The 21,848-nt window shown below is 39.4% G+C and overlaps 1 protein-coding gene across 1 annotated transcript; it reads right to left on the bottom strand.

Moving 5' to 3' along the window:
* Nucleotides 1-317: 317 nt before the first annotated feature.
* Nucleotides 318-21,633, bottom strand: yeats2 (YEATS domain containing 2). The gene is made up of 30 exons (XM_079244092.1): nt 21,560-21,633; nt 21,017-21,122; nt 20,816-20,913; nt 20,615-20,707; nt 20,298-20,531; nt 20,084-20,202; nt 18,837-18,998; nt 17,556-17,667; nt 17,324-17,368; nt 17,081-17,243; nt 16,283-16,525; nt 15,498-15,665; nt 14,434-14,519; nt 13,526-13,711; nt 13,185-13,413; nt 12,945-13,103; nt 11,780-11,904; nt 10,288-10,428; nt 9,685-9,867; nt 8,082-8,457; nt 7,819-7,953; nt 7,350-7,481; nt 6,634-6,784; nt 6,270-6,346; nt 5,839-5,918; nt 5,030-5,234; nt 4,214-4,449; nt 3,998-4,072; nt 2,346-2,419; nt 318-2,037 (listed from the first exon to the last, which is right to left on the bottom strand). The coding sequence occupies exons 2-30, from the start codon at nt 21,114-21,116 to the stop codon at nt 1,929-1,931; spliced, it is 4,296 nt and encodes a 1,431-aa protein (XP_079100218.1). The 5' UTR covers nt 21,117-21,122; nt 21,560-21,633; the 3' UTR covers nt 318-1,928.
* Nucleotides 21,634-21,848: the final 215 nt, after the last annotated feature.

The following is a 21,848-nucleotide window of genomic DNA, read 5'->3' as shown; positions in this document are numbered from 1 at the left end:
GTGTATGAAGTGAGAACAAGCCCCCTTTTTAATTAAAAAAAAAAAAAAAGACCATAATAAAAAAAAAACAAAAAGAAAAACAAAACAAAAGTGAGACAAGGCCTTGTAATTCTAACTTGTTTGGTCCACTTAAGGACATTTATCCTGACTAGGTTTATTTAAAAACAATACCAACAGAAGTCTGGCTTCCCAGAAATATTTTTCTGAATTTATTATAAGAATATTAATTCATTTTGGTTCACATAAAAAATGACAACACAATGTTTAAGTATCTTGTAGACCAATATGATTTGGTTTAACAAGCATCATAACCCAAACACATGCATTCATCCAGTCATACACACATTAACATAATGCAAGTTCCATGTTACACTTACTTACCAACACAACATCTTATTTGCTTCATATGACAGAACACATAACCATTCACTTTAAAGTTCACCATCTCCAATGGGCACGGCACCCTGTATTCACACTCACTCCTGTTAGGTTATCACTGTTTGCAATTTAATGTCACCACCTACAAAGAAAAACAAAATCAAAACAGTGTGTGGAAACATATACTGGTCATAATCATCAATCAGCCAGAACATATATATAACCAGCCTAATACTCTGTAGTTCTGCATTATGCAGCCAAAAAGGTGTGAACCATGGAGACGCAAACACAACTACTGAAAGATGTAAACACCATAATAATTTTCTCTTGTAGGTTCAATTCTGAGGTTTCAATGGATCAGATTAATTCATGTGCATTCCAAGAGATGCTTGATTGGACTGAACTTTAAGGATTTTAGAGGCTGAGTTTACAGCTTGAAGCCCTTTGTTGTGTTCTTTTGCCTGCAACAATGATTAGGTGGGAGTATGTGTCAGTCTCTCTCACATAACTTCCAGGACATAACAGGTTCCTAGAAGTAGCATTACTCTGTAACAAGATTATCAATACCATTTGTGTAACCTGTTTGTGGATTTAGTGTGGTGGTTAAATAATCTAGGTAATACATAACATGATAGATATAATTAAGGTTGTGAAACAAAGAATTTTTAAAAGCGCTTCAAAGGGCAGCAAGCCTTGCTCAAGAAAAATGTCACAAAACATTTTAAAAGACTGTGCCTTGAATTCACAATGATTCATTTAGTACACTATGACCCATGTCTTGCTGGTCAGATTTTTTTAAAAAGGGAAACAAGATAACAAAAATACACTCCGTCACCTCTTGTGGAGGTCCATAGAGAAAGAGTTGCTTCCTGCACGTTTGTATCACAAAATCCACAATTATCTGCTAGGTAACACTAAAATGCATCAAAAGATGATTGTACTGATGATCACTTGTTGTCATGGCAACAATACCTTTGGAAGTGCTTCTCAGATTGCTTTGCACAAAGTACCCACTATTAAAACACAAATAATCATTAGTGTGTCCAAACGGCTGTAAATTAGAAGAGTTTTCTCAGCAGAACCCACTGAATTGTTGAGACTCAGCAGCAGGATGGTTCCTTCATTATGCTTCATTTTTCCAAAAAGCTGGTGTCTGGCAGTAAACATATAAATGCTAAAATAATCTTGTTATATGGTACAAAAGAGTACATGTGTCTCTCTACATCAAACAATGCCAGCTCCATGATGCAGCTTCTTTTGAAGGATTAGGAGCAAAATGTGACAAAATACCCACAGCATTAAAAACATTTATTATTTTGCTGCTTAACAGCTGCTTCCAAAAGCAAACTGAGCCATTCTGCAATAAAGTTAATGAATACAGTACATAAGTTATCACTGTGCAACCTGAGGCAATGGAATTACATGCGTGTGCTAATATTCACACAGTTGAGCCGTCACTTCTTTGTCTTTTTTGTTGTGGCCAGTAGTTCAGATGTCACCATCACTCCAAGCGTTTTAGTAACTAGTCAATGTCCAGATCTTGTTTCACTTTAGTTGTCCTTAATCAGGTAGCCCATATGTGTGTTGGTGAGGAAGTCACAGGAGGGGATGCTACTGACTGCCTGGTGGATATTCATGGTTGTGATCTCTCTCGGAGCCCTAAAAGTCAGAGTAAAATACACTATATTGTTACTGTGGTTATCACAAACACGAGGAAAGATGATATATGGTAGTTTTTTTGTCATCTTTTCATTTCAGATTACAAAAGTCCCATCTGTCTTTGGTTAATTTTCTTTTATAAGTCAAACAAGTAACGCTAATGTCAATCATGATCAAATAGGTAAAAATAATTGTTGCCATCAGAGTAAGAAAATGGTGGGCTGGACAAGTCTGAAGTATAATTATCAAAGTAAGAAAATGGAGCACTAAGTAGGGTGCATGTTCAGAGAGGTGGGGAAAAAACTGACCTGTTTGGAGGAGATTTGGCATGGGCCCCAGCCAGAGCTTCCCTCAGGATGTCACTGGCAAACTGTTGTGTGGCCTGCAGTAAAGACATATCAAGTCATCACTCACATCAAAGCCCAGCATTGTCCTCAGAGCACAATAAAATGCACAATGAAGTATAAGTATAAAGTGTTTATAGAGAAATCCATGAATTTATGCTACAGTGTTTCTTCACTATTCAATACTACTTAATACTTACTTAATAATTATATAAGTATTATATACTTATATCAATGACAGTAAATTGATTCTTTAATTTTGTATCATTTTCAGACCACATTTCCAGTACAGGTCATGTACACTGGACAAAAAAAGAAACTGCAGCATACAAAATTCTCCATATTTATAAAACAGCACATCAAGGGCCCGTTTCATTTATAAATCAGAAACCACTTTAAAGCTGGCGTATGTGAGAGGAGCGCCTTGCCCCACCGCTACACTTGCTATAAAAGGTTAGGTGAACACTTGATAAATATTCATTGATATTATCCCCATGATGGCGCAGGAGTGGAAAAGAGTGAAGAGACCGAATTTTTTCTAAATGTGATTTTAAAATCACGATGGACCATGTTGCAAAATGTAAGACTTTCTTTGATGGGCACAGTGTGGGCATGACCAGTGCCAGAAAGTCAGAGGCGTGGAAGCGGGTGGTAGATGTGTCAACACTGTGTCAGGGCAGCTGGCAAGCCCCTCCTGATGGAGTTGTGATGGAAGTAGATGAGGTTACAGACACACCACAGGCACCAGACGATGCAGGTAATTTATTTTTGTTTCAAATTATAAAATTAACATTTACTGACACAACTGAGATTTAAATAGCGCTAAAAAACATTTCTTTGTTCCTGGGTGTTCCAGCTGGGTCGGCAGTGTTGCCGCTGTAGGTTGGAGAGGGTGAGGCTACTGACTTCACTCATAAGCCATTCATCTTCAAGAGCCAATAAGCTTTGCTAGTTTCTGAAAATACAATAAGTCCAGAGTCTGCCATGCGGCAGGTCCTCAAGCAGTGCCAGACTAGCCAATGAGCATATTTATGCTTTGGGATGCAAGTGCTTTTTTTATATCCAACCACCACTTCATTTTCTGAACAGCTACATTGACATTGTTATTTTTTTTTCCTAACTTGATTTGCACGACAGATTTCAGATGCTGTTCGCTGCATTATTTAGCTTTGTGAACGGACTAAAGTTCTGTTTCAAGTTGACATTATTTAGTGGTTGAGGTTCTTATTAGTAGTATCTCTGTTTCTGCTGTTTTGGTTTTTTTCCAGCGCGTGAGCACAAGCATTTCTAAAATTATCAACATCAAATATGCCTCTTTATTCATGTTTGCAAATGCCTTTAATATATAATGTGAAAGGAGATATTTGATTTTTCACAAATGATATTTCACAGAAAGGTTTTTTGTATTATTCTTCTGCTCAGTTTCTCAGTGCCCCAGTTTCATGTTTCTCTACATTTTGTGCTTTTGGCAGGGTCAGAGTTACCACGGAGATAGGGTCAGTCTCCCGCCAGTTTTGTTCTTATAAATCCCAAAAGTAAACTATAACTGGCAGATGCTGGTTTTTGTATGTACCCCAGCTTTATAAATGAGGCCCCTGGTCTTGTGTAAGACTGACCTTCAGAATCATCGCTTCAACGACTGGAGCAAACACATTCTTCTCCACCTCCACTGGCTGAAAGGTTACCCCGATCTGAAAGAGACAGAAGGGTCATCATATGACAAGGAAAAGGTTGGAGCTACTTCACTAAATAAAAACAGTAAAATAGCAGATGATCGTTAGTTGAATTTATCGCCTGCCTCTACATCCTCAGTTCCATGAGGGGTTCCTGACCTGCTGAGCTGTTTCACTGACAAACTGAGAAGACGGGCAGGGGCCCAGGAAGAACTTTGGCTCTGCATCTGTTTCTTGCTCTTCTTCTTTGACCTCCAGTTTCTGGCAGGGTGGGGTCACTGTGACAATGTCAATTATTTCGTCATCTGGCTCCTCAGGCTCAGTCTTCAGCAGAGCTTGCATTTGCTCCAGACGCAGTACCAGCTCCTCGCAGCTGCTCAGTGTGGACGGGCATTCTGGGGGAAGATGTATATTTAACATACCGTTGAACTAAGCAGTAGCAAAGCATGAAGAACCACACCATTATTTTAAGCAACAATGGAAAAGGGGAAAGAGATTCATAAATTACAGGCTCAATTTACCAGTTCAACAAATTGATAATTATAAATCAACATATTTGTTCAACACGGAGGGAGACGAGCAGAACAAAAAGATTATTGTGCTGTCTGGCTCAGATGAGTGACTCACTGAGCTAAGTGGCAGTCCTTCACCTTTTAGAGACAAAAGACAGAATTAATGAGAACTCACTATGAATGCAAGTGCATTTGAACAAAAAGCAACAAAGCTGCACACTAGCCACACTCACACACAACTAAACAGCAAACAATGCTGGATCAAGTGGTAAGTACAGAAGCAATACACCCACACATGCATAGCTGAAGAGGAAATATTGATCCACAGGAAGCTGCTGAAAACAAAGAGTGAAATAGCAAAACCAAGCCGAAGTTACTTTTCTTGTTGAAAATCTGCCCCCCAAAATGCAAACAATGGAAAAATAATAATAAATACATTTGACAAGTTCAACAATCAACGCACCAGGCTCATTATCTATTTGTGTGAGGATGTCTTCGATGGACTCGTCATCATTCTTGTGTTGGGGCTCAGGATCAGGAGGTGTGTAGCCCCTCTGTCGGCACCACTGCACCACCTCTCTGGTCTTTGGGGGTGTGAGGGCCTGCAGGCGGGGTGATAGGTCCAAAACGTCCTGGACAACCCGCTTCACTGCAACCGCTCGCTGAAGCTTCACAGAGAAATACAATCTATTAAATGAAGCTTCAATGAAACCTCCAAAGATTGACGTAGTTAAAATGTATTCAGCGATTTTCAGAAATGTGTGCACACAGTCTCTGATGCTACACTCTCTTATAGCCTCCATTCCAACATGCTCAGCTTGTATAGTGACATGATTTCAGATTTCTGTTGTCCAAGTAAAGTAAATCAGTAATATGTAGGTATAAATGTCCACATCGAGGCTTGTCTGGGAAAAAAAGGAGAGCAGACACAGGCTGGCTTGTATGAGCTATTGATGAACCCATTAGAAAGAGATGACCAGGCAAAGAGTCTTTCTCTCTGACCTGAGAGAAAGACTTGAGGCAAGCAGAAAGCTTTTGGAGTGGGATGCAGCTCAAAGACAGATTACACAGATAAAAAAAGTGCACACATTGCATATTATTACCAACATCACAGATGCCCTAAATCTGGAAACTGGAGAGAGTCTGCAAGTAAGGTTAAATTACATATTAAACTGAGGGAACAGTGCTGCATTTACACCTTGGCATGATTTAAAAAGACTATCCTGAATTGGATTTTCTAGGGATCAAGAAGCACACAGATGGACAAGTTACCTCTGATGCTCTACGCTTGCCAATATTCCAAGAATAATACTGCTCTGTTGAGGAGGCACAGAATGGATGGGAGTCTTCGGCTAAAAGAAAGATGAAGACAATGCAAAGAAGCTTGACAAAACTCTGTGTATGAATTCTCAGACTTTTGATGCAGTTTTTAAAAATGAAAATCCCTTCTTTTTTCTTTTTTTAAAATCAGACAAAGTTTTTGTTTGTTTGTCTCTAACCACCAGCTAATAAGGACACATCACAATGGACCCTGGATGACATTTCTGAGGACAAATGAAGGGACAGTCAAAACATGTCAAAGAAAAAACCAGCTACTGTCTAAAAATACTTTTTGTCTGATAAAAAAAAAAATGTAAAAGTCACAGTAGAATTAATGAACATAATCACGGCATGAAGATGATACAAATGGTATGCCTACTTACTCTTATCTGGTACAATGAGAGGGAACTTCTTGACTACCGCTGTCAGCAGCTGCATCATGGTTTCTATGTGCTCAGTACTGAGAAAAAAAAAGGGGGAAAAACACTCATTGCTGGCAGAAGAAGTTTTCCCTGAAAACCCTCATTAAAAGACTTGTACTAGCCAAATAATTGACTTCTTTTTCAATAACAAATACTTTTAAGTTAAAAAAAAAAAGAGCTCCTCTGTGGACTACTGGAGCGAGCTTAAGTTAAAACTATTGTTGATTTTCTTCCAAATAAATGTTTAATCTAAACTCTACATTAGAACGGATTATTTTTGTGCAGTCCAAGCAACAGAAGTACCATAAATATTCCTTGTTCTTACTTAATGAGGTCGTGTGCAGTGTTATCTGCACACTGCTCCTGCTTAACTGAGGTAGCAGCAGAGGCAACTTGGGCAGAGGTGAGAGCAGGGGCAGTCACTGGGGGGGAAGGACCTGCGGTGACAGCTGTACCAGCACCTGGTTCTGTTTTCACTGTAACAACAGAAAAGCAAATAAGGAAGAAAGATCAATTAAAATAAATCACATTTTATTCATTTATACTGGGGAGTGGCGGGCCGTGATATGAGATGAAGGTATATGGAAGCAGTGTAATTCGGGACAGCAACATGGACCAGGCAGGCTTTTTCTAAACTAACATTTGTATCACATCCAGCAGTTAAAAGCAGAAATACTAAAATCAGAAACATATTTATGAATCAAGGGGAGCCTCATATCCAAAGATATGGAAGAAATAGAAGTGTAAATTTGTTCAGCACAACACAGAAGTCAGACAATCATTCTGTTGTCTGGACAAGTTGAAAGAAAAGAAATTACATCACATTTTATTGGACTAAATCTTTATAATGAACACCATTAACATGTGTGTAAATTATTAAATTATTTTTTTGTATTAAAATTGTTCATTTGTCAACTTAAGGTATATAAAAATGTATTCATTTGGTCATTGCTACTAATTATACCTCACACTGAAAACTCAAACATGAAAATAGACGACTAATGGAGGAGAAAGGCTGGAGTGAGGATGAACCCCTCTCACCTTGTGCCAAAGGCAGGACAAGGGAGGGGGGGACCTGGCTGGCAGGACTTGGGGAGGCTCCAGCTCCAGCTGCTCCAGGGGTTGTGGAAGAGGAGAAGGATGGAGTACTGGAGACTGGGCCTTTATTCACTACTATACAGAGAGAAAACACACCTTGATGGATCAATTGCCCATTCAGTAAACATGCATCAGCGCTGAATGTAACATGAGAGGGGAGGATGGACATAAAGTAGTTTGCACAGAAAGATAAGAAACTGACATGCTTGAATATTTTCCTCAAATTATTAAATATAATTTGAAAAATGAACCCAGTTCACAACTACAAAATATATCTGTGAACTTACGTCTTCCTACTGAAAGTTATGTGAGAATATTTTAACATTTTCCCATGAACACAATATGCCATCAAACCAGTGGAAAGTTTTTATCCCTCAGCACTTGTCTTTCTGATTGTAAAAAGACACCTTACCTTTCCCAACAGGCATGAATATGGTCTGCAGTCCACCAGACCCAGCACCAACACCCAGTTGTTTAAGCTGGTTGGCAGGAATGGTCAAAACGGTCTGTTGAGAGCTGGAACCTGCAGAGTGGATCTTCAGCGTACCTGGACAGAAACGTAGTGCGTTCTATATAAAGAGCAGTTTGTAGCTGAACCGGCACCATGTGCTGTACGAGCATGTGCACATTCAGGTGTTTTTAACAGTGGAATGTAGGTGATTTCCTTCTGCCTACCTGACAGTGAAGCACTTGTCTTCCCTCCTCCAGCTGCCACACCACTGACTAATGATGCTGCAGAAACTAATGATGTGCCGCCACTTTTTGGTACACCCACCACACTGCCCACCCCTGCGCCTTTGGACATGCTGATGACAGGCATATTGGTGATTCCCTTTGCAACAGTCACTACAGCCCCAGTTGAGCCTACAGCAGGCTTTGTTATTGTGGTAGAGCTGCCTGCTCCTTTGACCAAGGAGGCCACAGCTGTCTTCGACAAACTGCCGGCAGCGACGGCGGCACTGGCGTTCTTGGCTGCACTGATTACTGCTGCTTGGTTGGCTGCCACAAGAAGCGAAGGGTGCTGAGAAGCAGATTTCCCACCATCAGCAGCCTGCATGAACACAGAAGCATAAAATCAAAAAGAAATATAAGAAACACTCAACTTTTGAACTTTTCAGCATGCATTTCACGTTATTCAAACGTGTACTGCAGACTCACTGTGGAGAACTCCACCATGCTGATGTTCAAACACTGCGTTTTTTATGATAGAAAACCACATGGTATCCAAATGAAATGATGTCAGTGAGATGGCAGGCAGTGCAGTGATGAGACAAGTGGTTAGAAATTGGCATCCTCCTTTTTTGTAGATTTAAAAATGATGATCACATTTTAAACCTCAAGTCATTCTGCAGTGAAGAAATAACTCCTCAACATATTGACCTACAAGAGCTGAACATTCCCAACTGGAAACTTTGCTGACATTGGAAAGTATCATTTCAAATCACATTCATGTAGAATTGTGCTGAAGTGGGTACATAGTGATATCTTGTAGGGTGCTGATAGATACGCTTAAAATTTACATACACAATGGAGTTTAAAAGTATAACACCCGGCTGAGGCATTTTTACAGTTTTCAACCTGTCCGTTTTTTTTTTCACTACCGTGCCACTCTGTGAGTGATTTGCACTGATCAGGTCACTGGTTTTATGGAATTTTCAAACACAGAAGAGTTACTTTCTATCACAGTCTTTACAAAAGGCTGCACCATCTCACCATCTCCTGAGTATTTATTTACTCTATTAGTGTTGTAGTATATACAGATTTGGTCTGAGCCTTTGTGAAATGTTTTTCTGTGTTTCTATCACTTAATAAAGCTTAGCTGCTTACTTTAAAAATGTAATTATTATTTATGGCTCATTAAACACTTTAAATTCTCTCAGCTCTTTTTCACAGATACATCACAAACCTTGAACTGCACTTAATTATCTCTGCTGTTTTATATGTCATCTTGTTGCTGTGGCAAAACAGATGATTTTCATTTTAGTCATTTATGACCTTTTAAATATGTATAAATATTTATTAAATTTAAATGTGCTGCAAGTCATGAAAATACATTTTAAATCTTACAAAAACAGTCAATGAAGTTCTTTTGTCATTGAGAATTTTAAATTTCTATTGCTTGAAGTTCCCATACACCTGATTAAAATTGTTTAAAGAGGTTGTGAATAAAAGAAATTCCATTAAAAAAAAAAACTGTTCCTTCTATTTTCAAAAAGGCTTAAAGAGCAGCTGTCAGACAGTTTAAAAAAAAAAAAAAAAGGACGACAGCGTAACTAGCCTGTTGTTGACTGGATGCTGTTGCCGTGCTGACAGGGGTGGAGCTGGCTGCAGTAATGACTCCCCCTGTCATCCTCAATGTGGTGGTACCAGGTTTGGACATGTGGCCAGCTGCTGTTGCCGTTACTGTCTTAACAGAGCCATCAGACAGCTTTAGCTGTGCTCCCTGTGAGCTGGCCACCACCTGTCAATGACAGAAAAGGAATGGTTACAGATTTCATGAACTCTTAACAAAGTGAGACAGGTTATCTAAATCAAGTTGTGCCTAACAAAATACGATATGTATTAGATTCAGTGCCACATTTGAAAGTGGCCTGAATCTGTTTAGAAAATATCTGACTCAATATGACTGGTGCTGTTCACTCTGTCAGAAACTAATCAGATATGGGTCACACTGGAGTGGGGGAGCATGTTCAGGTCTCCAAAAAGGCAATTCCTTTGACAGGAGAATAAGCATAAAAAGAAGAACAAAAAAAAACGCTTGCATTTCAAAAGGCTTTCGGACCACCTTCCATGCTCGGGCCTAATTATTAAAACAAATCAGAAGGCCACACTGAAGAGATTGCAACGGAGTCCTGACCTTTGACAAGTTCCCTGTACTTACATGAGCCAGGATGGCTGCCTTCTGCCCAGCAGTCACCCGAATAGCCTGCTGGGTAGCAGATGCGGGAGATGAAGCTGAATGACCTGCTGAACCCCCCTGCTTTCCTGACCCTTGTGCTGGCTGGCCGACCAGAAATGTGCCCTGGTAAAAAAACAAGACAAAAAACAAAACAAAAAAAAAAGAAATAAGAAATACAAAAAATAAACATGACAGCTGAGGACAGAGGAATCAACAATTACATTAAAATTCAAGGCCAATGGGGATGTAATGAGATTAACATGTCACTAGTATTATGCTACAAGTAAATTACCACATATTATCAACATCTGCAATTTACAATTACACTGGACAGCAAATTTGCATTTGACAAAAAAAACAGGGCAGATTAGTTGGCCGGGTTATGTTCAGCTACGTTATGTGAACATATACGTAAAGGTTTTTCTGTCAACAGAATTTTTCCTCTAACATTATGTACCACTAGATCCCATGTTCTTATGCATTTTAAAATAGTATAAAAGAATTCAATTAAATATTAAATATGAATCACAATTAAGTTTGTGTTCACCCTTTAATCACTGAAGTTACAAAACGCATCAAGCAGCATTCTTATCAAGAAAATGTCTACAGGTTCCTCCAATAAATGCTGTTTCTCAAATGCACTAGAACTGTTACAAAGGTGAGCGCTGGATCGATTCTGTACGCTGTATAACTGAGAACAAGTCAACAATTTTTAGAACAAAAAAAAAGAAAAAAAGAACAGAACATTTGTTTTTCTAATACTGGTTAACATAATTAAATTGATAATGTCTTCTTAAAAATGCTGGTAGTTAAATCTTAATGCTCTAACAAAAAATGGAAATCTATAGATAAGTGCTTTTTCCACTCAATCCATCTATTTTTTTTTTTTTTATCCACTCTTTCCTGAGTTCAAGGTTGTGAGGAGGTTGGAGTCTATCCCAGCCATTACAGGGTTGAATTAGGGGACATCCTAAACAGGCTGAAAGTTCATCACAGGGTCAGTACAGAAAGACAAAACTGCACAAACTGTACCAAATCCACAATACCCATTTAATAAACATGCATGTTTCTGGTTTTGGGGGGAAGCAGGAGTGGAATTTAACAGTAAACTTTGTTACTGTGAAGAAATAGTGCTAAATACCAAACCACTGTGCAATCCCCATAAAAACATCCATCCATTTTCTATACCTTATTTTATTATACTATTTATTCCAATGTAGGGTTGCAGGTGGTTAGGGTGTATTCCAATGGCTATATCACAGGGTCAAAACAGGGGGACAAACAACAACTTACGCTCAAACTCATATGTAGGATGGATGTAGAAATACCCCCTAAAATGCATGTTTCTGGAATGTGGAAGGAAACTAGAGTGGAATTTCAACTGTGGGCCGACTCTTACACAGGCCACCCCCAAAAGACATTTAATGGACACATTTTACACTCGACTGTCAGAGAACAAATAGTGTCTACCTACCTGTGGGGTCTGTTTAAGGATGTAAGATGTGTATGAGAGGTTAGAAGGTAGGCTGCTCGAAGAGGAGGAAGAGGAGTTCTGAGAGCCTCCTGGACCTGCTGATGAGCTGCTCTGAGACTGCTGACCTAAATTCCAGGTAGACACATGAACATCAATCTCAAATCGGATAAAGAATCCTGTTTTTTTTATCTTCATACGAACACAAAGCCTCTGTAGTATCAAATAAGTAAAATCATGAAACAAAGCCTGGTAATTTTATATGGTTCAGCCACTGTGAAATAATCCACATGAAAATACCCAAATAAAGAAATAATAGTCTTTAAGCTTGAAGCTGGGGTAGGTAATGTTGGGGAGCTATCAAGATTTAAAAGTAGCACCCTGTCTTGGCTCCTCCCCCTCTGGTTTTGCTCCTTGTGTGATCCAAGGCTTTTCTTACCTCCGCCAAGGAGGTTATGTTTTTACCGGCGTTCATCTGTTTGTGTTCAAGATAACTCAAAAGGTTATAGACGGATTTTTATTCAATTTTCAGGATTTGTTGGAAATGTGAAAATAAAGAACTGATTGAATTTTGGTGGTGATCCGGATTACCGTTGGGATCCAGGAATTTTATAAAGACCTTGGCGGAGGTTTGCGCTCTCTGAGCACTTTTCTAGTTCACAGCTTTTTCGATTCTCTTTCTCAACTGTTTAGCGGATGGAAGCAAATAAACCGAGCCGGGTCGGGAAAATCCTTCCTGCATTTTCTCAGTCATGTTGGTCTTCTGAGTTTCTTTTTTACTACTTTGTCTTTTCATCCTCACACGCTAGTTATATGCAGGGTGTGGAATCAGGTATGCGCTGAGGGAGGAGGAGGAGGGGATCCGGGAGAAGAAACGTAAAACTAAAAGATGGACAACTCCTTTTTGGTCCGAACGGTTTAAGGATCAGAATTTTTACAGATTTATAGTAAACTGAGGGGTCTAACTATATTTGTTTTTGTTCATGATAACAAAATGTATAGACTCTTCTCAGGACGAGGAACCACATCTCCCAGAGTAAAAAAAAAAAGTCTCTGAACAAGATTGCCTACCTCAGCTTTAAGGAAGAATGACAACCATTATGTTCCATATCAAATATCAGAAAATGCACCAGTGTGTCTAAAAATAAAAAATTTTCATATTCCTCACTTGCACTGGAGGCTCGGAGGATAGCTCCCTGTGGGATGAGAAGCAGCTTTCCCTTCCCTGATGGGTTCTTACTGTTGGTGGTCAGATAGAGCTTTGTTCCAGGTGGCAAGTTCGCCAGACTGGCCAGGTTGTTTGCAGGGAGTTGAAGGGTAGCCATCACTAAAGAAAAAAAATATACAGAATGAGTGACACTTAACCAATGTCACAGCATGACTATGAAGTGTGTTTGTGTAAACTGACCTCCACTCTTGCCACCAGAGCCACCAGCTGCCTTAGCACCAGCTTGCTGACCAGAGATGCTGCTGGTTCCACTTACAATGGCTTTAGCGACTCCCTGAGCCAAAACTTGTTTACCACCCACCACCTTTGAGACAGAAGGGTTGCCTTTGGCAACCAGAATCTGTCCACTGCTAATGGCAACCTGTTTGACAGATGACTGAACTGCTGAGCTAACAGGAATCCCCAACATCTACAAAGAGAAGAAGCCAAATGAAGTTTATTGATTGTTAGAGTTTGAAAGTAAAAAATACCTAATATCACTAAGTTATTGGTATGACTGAGTATATCCAAAAAAGTCTAACCTTGCCAGTTGTGGACCCTGTGGCGCCTCCGGTTTGTTTCTGGGCTGACATGGAGATCATGTGACCTCCCTTGACTGCAACATACTGATGAGCCACTGTAGCAGCAGGTTGCTGCTGGCTGGTTACTGTGGAAACCATCTGCTGTTGCTGTGTTGTAACTTCCCCAGGCTCCTGCTTGATAATAACCTGCACAAAAAATATTGAGAGAGCAACTGTAAGAACGGCCTTGCTGCCACGAAATAAAACGTTGTCGATAATGCAGCTGTGTTATGTTGAAAGATTCACTCTATAGTTGAAAAGAAAACGGAAATCAACATAAATCATTAATATGATGTTAATGACAATCTGCTTATTATTTTTCAGCAGATCATTCAGAATGAAGCATCAAGCAATATTTTGCTTAAAACTGATTTTAGAAAATCTGCATCATCATTAATTCATCACAGATGCCCCATCTTCCCTGGCTTTTAATAAGATAGCAGATGTCAGATGTTTACAGCAGATATACCTGAGAAACCACAAAGCCAATGATGGTATCAGTCATGAAAAGGAAAATGTTTGGTGCAATACCATCAAATTCTTTGAGGAAAGAAAAGAGACAATGTGCATGTGGGAGTGGGATCATTTTTACAGTATTCTTTTGAGAAATTTTGTGTGGAAGTGAAAAGTACAGCTCTCTCTGCAAAGCTTCCCACACCCCCTCCCCCATCTTGGGATAGATGTCCTATTTAAAAAGCTGCCAAGGCATTCACATCTGCTGAAGATAGCACCCTGGCCTACTATTAATATCACTGCTGTGTTTAAGATATTGATGGTAAAGACTATATTCACAGCTGGAGGACAGCTTAGTAAAATGAATGGTTTTAGTTCATAAGAATTCATGTTTGAGGATGACTTTGCCGACTCACTTTCACTCCTGAGGAGAGTAAAGTGCCAGTGTGAACCTTGGGTGCCGGAGAGCGAGTCCCTTGAGCCTGTTTGGCAGATGGACTACCTGTGAAATAAGTCACACACAAAAAACATAGTAAGTAGGGAATATGACCTGCGAGGTGCTCTTCAGTTCTTAACCTCTCCACACAACCATGTAACAAGGTAACAGTTTCGAGCCAGGGCTATGCTGAGTGGGAGGTAAAAATCAAAATTTAACTGCAATGCATTTATAAGTAGATCTAAGTACTGCTGAAGTTTTGTACTGGATACACTGCATTACAAAAGAAATATTATGCCAAGTTCGGTGAATCAGCCTCAACACCCACAATCAGCCTCATCAGTGTGTGAGACATCATTTCTCAGTACTTCAGTCCTGTTGCCAGATGTGGTTAAGCTGTGCACTTGTAGAGGAAGTGTGGGAGTATATAAGGGGGTGTAATGGAGCATTGTAGGGAAAAACATGGTGTAAAGTGAGTAGATGTATCAGAGGTGGGGAGATACAGATGATAGTGATGATAGTGATGATTTAGGAAGCCCCCCACTGTTCATGATGCAGTGATGCACATATCAAGAATGCTTAGTTTCACCTGACAGTAAGCTATCATTTTGCAGGCAAGTTAAATTCCAGAAGAAAATATAGTTTTTGCGCAAAATATTGTACCATCGTTTTGAAGAAGCATGCACATATAAAATACACACTAAATTTGAGTGTAAAGTCTAATCATATATCCTCTGAATCTGACCATGAAACTCATCAGTTTGATCACCCGAGTTACCTCTGATCCAACAACTATCATGCTGGTTCACCATACTTCATATTGTAACTGTGTCATAAGATGAGAAAGGGGGAGGGTGAGAAGGAAGATGAAAGACTGGCTATAAAAATGCAAAAAGATTTATTGTAATCTGGTAGATATTGTTCTACTGTAGAGTCTTATACCCAGTTTTATGCTCTTTAAGGCTGGCTCAGACTCCAATTCTCAATTTCGCAGTAGGTCCACATCCAATTCAAAACAGCACTTTGACACGATGAGACATGTACCTGTGGAGGCAGCAGATGTGGGAGCCATGCCAACCACCTGGCCAGGTTTGTCAACTATAATATAAGGATTGTTGAGAACAGAGGAAGAGCTCTGCTTGCTGTGAACAGGGGTGGAGGTTGTGGGTGTTCGGGGCAGTGGAGAATGACTTGGGGTGGAGATTGGTGAACCTGTGGGGAAGAAAATATACCAGCTTTCAGTGGAATAAATTCTTTTGAGGATGTTAATAATAAAAAAAAAGGGATTGGAAAAAGGTAGAAGTACAAATTTCCTCAAGCCCTGATGACTTTTAACAAGCATACATTTAAAGGCAAATTTTGAAAATCAAATATGTATTATCTTTATTCGCTCCCGTTGCCTAATATATAAAACCATTTTAAACATTTAGTCACATATATTGGGGAGACATTGTACACAATACAAAGTACATCCGCACATGGTGTATAATCCTTTCAGTATATGTTAACTTTGTGGCACACGGTAAACTTGGACGATATTTTCTATTAACTTAATCTGTTAACAGTTAAATTACATTTTTTCTAAAAATGTCATTACTTATTTTGCAATTCAAAACAGAAGTTTTTATCTTCTGTGTTTTTCTTCAGAAAGCAAGAAGACTGGATGAGAATGGATTTAAAGAGACATCAAAATCAATACTAAAGCACTGAAATAGTCTAATGTCAGTGATGTTTCTCAGTTGTTTTCATATTTCACCTCAGGTACAAGGAAAGGAAATAAACACTAATGTCAAGTTTATTAATATTCATTCCTGGCAGGAAAACCTTACCTGAAACTATTTTACAGCTCATGGTAATGGGTTGGAACGACTTCCCAGGAGACTCAGCAGGACTGGGCGGCTGTCCTTGTGGGACTATTTTACAGCTTGCTGTGATGGGCTGGAAAGCAGAATTGCCATGGGAACCAAGAGTAACTCTGTCACCAGCTTTGGGACGCGTTGGAGTGCGTTCACCAGGGGTGAGGCCTGAACTATGTGCGCCTGCAGTCCTTCCCATCTCTGCTTTGATGAAACCTGAAGAGAAAGGAAAATTACAATACAAGTATCTTCCGACTTCAACTGGGCTTGGCACAAAGTCACACAAGTGATGATCGTGTTATCAGTTCCATTTTAACTTTCAAGATAAATGCAAATGAATAAACAAAGACTTGGATATAAATAAGAAGTGTCCCAGTGTGGAATGCAATAAGAAATTATGCAGCTGCCTGTTACTGAAACTGTGTAGAAATACTGTCTAAAACAGGGGTAAACAACTTTGGCCTACCCCTACCCCTGTTTGGCACACCTGCTTGTTTCAGACATTTCCCCCACTTTCAAATGAACTGGCCAGAGCTCAACAAGTTGTTGCATCCAGTTCAGTTGAATCAGGTGTTTTTAAAAAGAATTCGATGCATTATCTAAATTTTATCGATAATGAAAACTCATAGATAAGAAAAAATTTAAAGAAAAAAGAGGACAAAACACAAAATCAAAAAACACCTAAAAAACAGTAAGGTATATACAACAGCAGTGCTAAAAATAACCATTTTTATGCTTACATTTAAAGGACAGATATTTGTATTAGTGTACCTTTGTCAACACTGGAGTCAAGTGAAACAGGAGAAGTAGATCGTCCATAAGTCTGGGTTAGGGATGACATGGGGCTTGCTACTCTGTAAGTCACCTTCGAAGAAGATGGCTGAGGGATGTAATTTTCCCCAAGAGAATCCCTATGAAGCTCCACATCAACCACCTGGAACAAATATAACTTTCAGAGGAAAGCTCTGTGAAGAAAAGTCATAGCAAGAAGCAAAGAGGACATTTACAACATACAGTTTCGGCCCCAAGTGTCTGTAGTCCTGTGTATGTTCTGTCCAGCTGCAGGAAAACACAAAACAGTTACACAATAAATGTGCTGAACAACAATCTACAGCAATATTGCAAATCTTCCAAACTGCTTTTGCTTTGGTCCAACTAGCAATGTGACACGACCCTTTTAGCGTTTTGTCATTTCTCATGAGTCTATTTACTATTGGGAGATGCCATAAATAAAATGAGATCTGACCTTTAACTGGTGGATAATGTCAATACGCTTGTTGCGAGGATCTTTGAAGTGGATCTGGATCCTCACAGGGAACTCCCCCCAACCACGACGTGTTAAATGAAAGGGAGGCTCACTGAAAATAGACACATTTCAATGAAACATCATTAGAATACAAATATAACAAGCCTCACGTTGCCTTTAAGAAATCTCACCCTGTTTTCAGGCTAAGCGTGAGGTAAGAATCTCATAAAATCCATAACTTGTAGGACACTCATCTCATCCAGACCCTTTGAAGTTCTGACGGTATATGTGCTTAGACTGTACATGTCTATTCAGTTTACCATGTAAGTGAAGTTCTTTGACTTTTATTCATCCCCTTATCTAGATTCAGGGTGCACTGAGATTCAGCAGATAGCTATATATAGGCCTGCATAAAAGTTCAACGAGAATGGAGACTTGAGTCATTCATGGGCAGCTTATGAGCTGCTGCACTTTGTCAGCTGTAACAGAAAAGAGGATACAGCTCAGGATAATGACTGCTGACTGTTAAAAGAGATCATTTATGCAAAAGCCAAAAGCAAACTTAAATCCTCTGACATTCTTAATAGTATCATATCCAAAACTTGAAACTCAGACTTTAAAGCCATGATAGTTCTAAAGATTCAAAAACTGATTGCAAAACACTTATCTGCACACCTTAGTGCTGTGGGCAAAGGTAGAGCAGAATTAGGTAAAAGGTGTGGCAACAATTAGTTAACTTGGTGTTCCCTTCTAGTCTGACTCACTGCACCTTAAAAGACATCAACAAATGATGGGTTAAGCACACATTGGGTTTCATAATGAGATGAGAACGGAAGAGCTACACTGAACATGCACAAGGGGGCGCTGTTCATTTAAAGATTTCCTCAACTTTCTATTTACCAACTCAACATGCTGATTTTGAACTTACAGGTTGACCTAAAAGTCATAAATCATGTGCCAGTTTACACAACTATTATCCAGAATTGTTATATTGCTTCCTTCAGTTTGGTTATTTGTGTTCTCACTCACCAAACTGGGGCAAGTTATTGACTTATAAGGTTACAAGTGAATTTTGTGTCTATGGGCAACACAAGACTAAGACAACAAACATATTGGAACAAATTTGTCCCTGCCTGTCTTTTTTCTGCTTTAGCCTCAGGTAAACCACGTGAAACAGCAACAAAGCTCCAACTTCTATCACATGAGGAGGAGTGCTTCCTATCTCTAATAAAGTGTGCATGACTCTGTTGTGAATATGCAGAATGTCGTACAGGCACAAACCTGACTTCAACTAGATCATTGGGCTTGTAGCTGGGATGCAAAAAGAACCAGACTTTCTTCACAAAGTGGTCGATGCTTGGTTCTCTCCTGGAACCTCTGACATACACCATCCACTTATGGGTAGATTGATCATTCTCTTCCCGCTTATCAGGGGGAATGTACCTGAAAGGAAGAAAGAGAGGAAAAACAGCCAGTGGCAGTGTTGATTTAGCCCGGATGAACATTAAGAATAACATTAAGAAATAAGGTGGTTGGAGAAGGAGGAGTTAAATTCTCTGTGAGTAGCAAAACAAGCACAGGCAAAAGGGGGAAGGATGACGACTAGTTATTCCCTTTTATTTGTTCTGACACCTCTGAATAAAATTTGGAAGAGTGGAAGACTAAGGGGAATTGTGATACATGGATCACAGAAAACAACTCATAAACTACATTTAATGAAAATAATTTCAGGAAAAAACTTACTAAACTGGTAAAGAAACTTTGTAATTCACTAACTGTTGACAATCTTCTCATAATGTGCATCTGTGCACTCCCAATACATTACAAATACAGGACATTTCTTCATCCTTATAAACAGCACACAACATAAACAGGTCTTGTCAGTTTCCAGGTATAAACCCAACCTTCATCTCACAATGAATAAAGTGGTCTCAATAAACTGACGGTTATCTGGATCTGTGGCCCAGGGGGGAAAGAAAGAAGGTAAAAGGGTATTTCTCCCTTTATCAAGACTGGGCTTGTAGCAAAACTGAATTGTGGCTCATCTCTTGAAAGAACTCTTGCACAAGACCAGTTCATCTATGTAAAAACTACCACCATTCAGATTCATGTCATCTTCATCAACAACTGAAGTAAATCGCTGTCTTGAGTTTAAACTACTATCTAGGCAATGTTTCTTGTCAGAATTCGATACTTTAATTTAGTGCTTCTGTTCATGATTTGTGCTGCAAAAACAGAAGAGCTGTATCAATCACTTACAAAAACACCTTTAAGACAAATACCAACTTGAAGCTCTGGCCACTTGGCAACTTTTAACTTACAGAGTGGTTTTACTTATTCTTAAAAATTTTCAGTAATATTACAAAACAGTCATTTTTAACCCTATTGAGATCATTTTCCTTATTACATAAACACTATTACCTGACAGGCTCCCAACCACTATAGTAAAAAGACCATCTTCACAACACACTGAGTGAGACAGATGATAGAGATAGTAGAATTTATGCTTTGCTTGTTTAGTTCCATACTTGGACACATTCCCCACAACAATTGTCTTCTTTACGTAGAGTCTAGAGGCTTCATCTCCAGTTGAGAGGTAGGTAACTCTTTGCTCTGCTGCCATCAACGATGGCACACCAAATGTGTCCTACAATAAAGAATGGGATTGGGGGAAAAAGATAATACTAATTTACATGTTTCAAATGATCAATGGCCCTATATTTCCAGTGAGGTTAAACTCACTTTGCCTGTGTTGCGTCCCGGTCTGCGCTCCGGCCTGCTGCTGTCCTCTCTCCATGATCCATCTCCGTTTCTCTCAGTACTCTCTCCTTGTTGTGATAGCGACTCAGACTCTGAGTGGACCAGAGATGGAGTCTCAGAGCCCTGGTTGAGAGGGGAAGAGGAACGAGATGGGGACTCCAGGAACCGGCGGATGGCTGGATGGTTCAATACAGCAGGGTCACTCTTGGAGGCATGCTGAAACAGAGGAAACATTATCTGTTGCAGCAATAATAAACCACATCTGCCAGCTATCTGTGTCCAGCCATGTGGGATTATACCTCAGGGAGCTTTGTCAATCCAGCATTGGCATAGTAATTGGCCACTATGCATGCCCTTAACTTGTCCATCATCCTCCTGGCTTCATTAAGACGCTGCAAAACAATAAAGAAACATACTCTACTCAAGTATAAACAAACAAATTAATCAGAGTATTTTGCATTATGGATACAAAAAAGTGAAATAATAAATTATCTCAATACCTGGCTTATTACATCAATCTCATGTTCTTTGTTTTTCATTTCCAGGGAAAACTGCTCCCTGATGATGGCTTCAATTTTCTGTACTGCTGCCTCTCGAGCTGGCAAAAGATTGATAACACAACAAAGAACAGGAATAACCACAGGTTTTAACCAAAACATGCCAAGGAAGTGTGTGGACAGAGGCTCAGAGTAATAACTTACCATTATGTTCAGCTGTTTTGTTTCTCTTACTACTTTGGACCAACGAGATATCATCATAGTCAGGATCATTATCCTCTATTTTCCTTTTAACTCCTGACATGGTTTCCTGTAAAAGAGAATATTTTCGGGAAGGGTGTATTTATATTATGGTTAAAACTTGCTAACTGCTTCCAAACACTGATAGTGTGTTATTAGCAAACAATTAGCTGCGTAGCAGTTGAAGTTAACACATACTTATATTAAATGCCTTAAGCTAGCTTTAGCACGAACAAGCCACAAGGTTGCAAGACTGCCTTCACCCAGCATTGTGGTTTCAAACTGTTGGCCAAATCTTTAAAACCATAAGCGACTTTAACCTATTAAAACAAATTTTTGTCTTACATGTAACGGTGCTTTACCCCGTAGCTTTTATATTAGATAAGGTCTGCTGTTCGCTCAGCCGGCAGCACCACCACGTTAGCGACAATCCTTGCTCGCTCCATTCAGCTAACATTAGCACACATTTTAATATACCGATTGAAATGGTATGAAATACAGACTTACAGATATGATCTGTGCTGTAGAGTAACTTTCCTTAAAAGACAGTGTGTTTCAACTCAATGGAATATATCTTTGTGTATTCACCTAAACCTCGTATTTCGGAAATTGCTAAATCTCAAAGTGGACAACTAAGCTAACTAAATAGTTTTCAGTTAGCCTTACAATTCCCCGACATAACCACCAGGCGCCACTGTTGTACAAAATCTGTGGTGCTGAGTAATTTCATTCTTTCTTCTTTCAAAAGGAAAAGGAAGCATTTTTATAATTGCCATAAAAATGTGATGACAAGGTA

This window comes from Telmatherina bonti, assembly GCF_933228915.1.
Source record: "Telmatherina bonti genome assembly, chromosome: 7".
Classification (NCBI taxonomy): Eukaryota; Metazoa; Chordata; class Actinopteri; order Atheriniformes; family Telmatherinidae; genus Telmatherina; species Telmatherina bonti.
The sequence above is the reverse complement of the archived record's forward strand: the minus strand, read 5'-3'. Positions and strand labels throughout refer to the sequence as shown.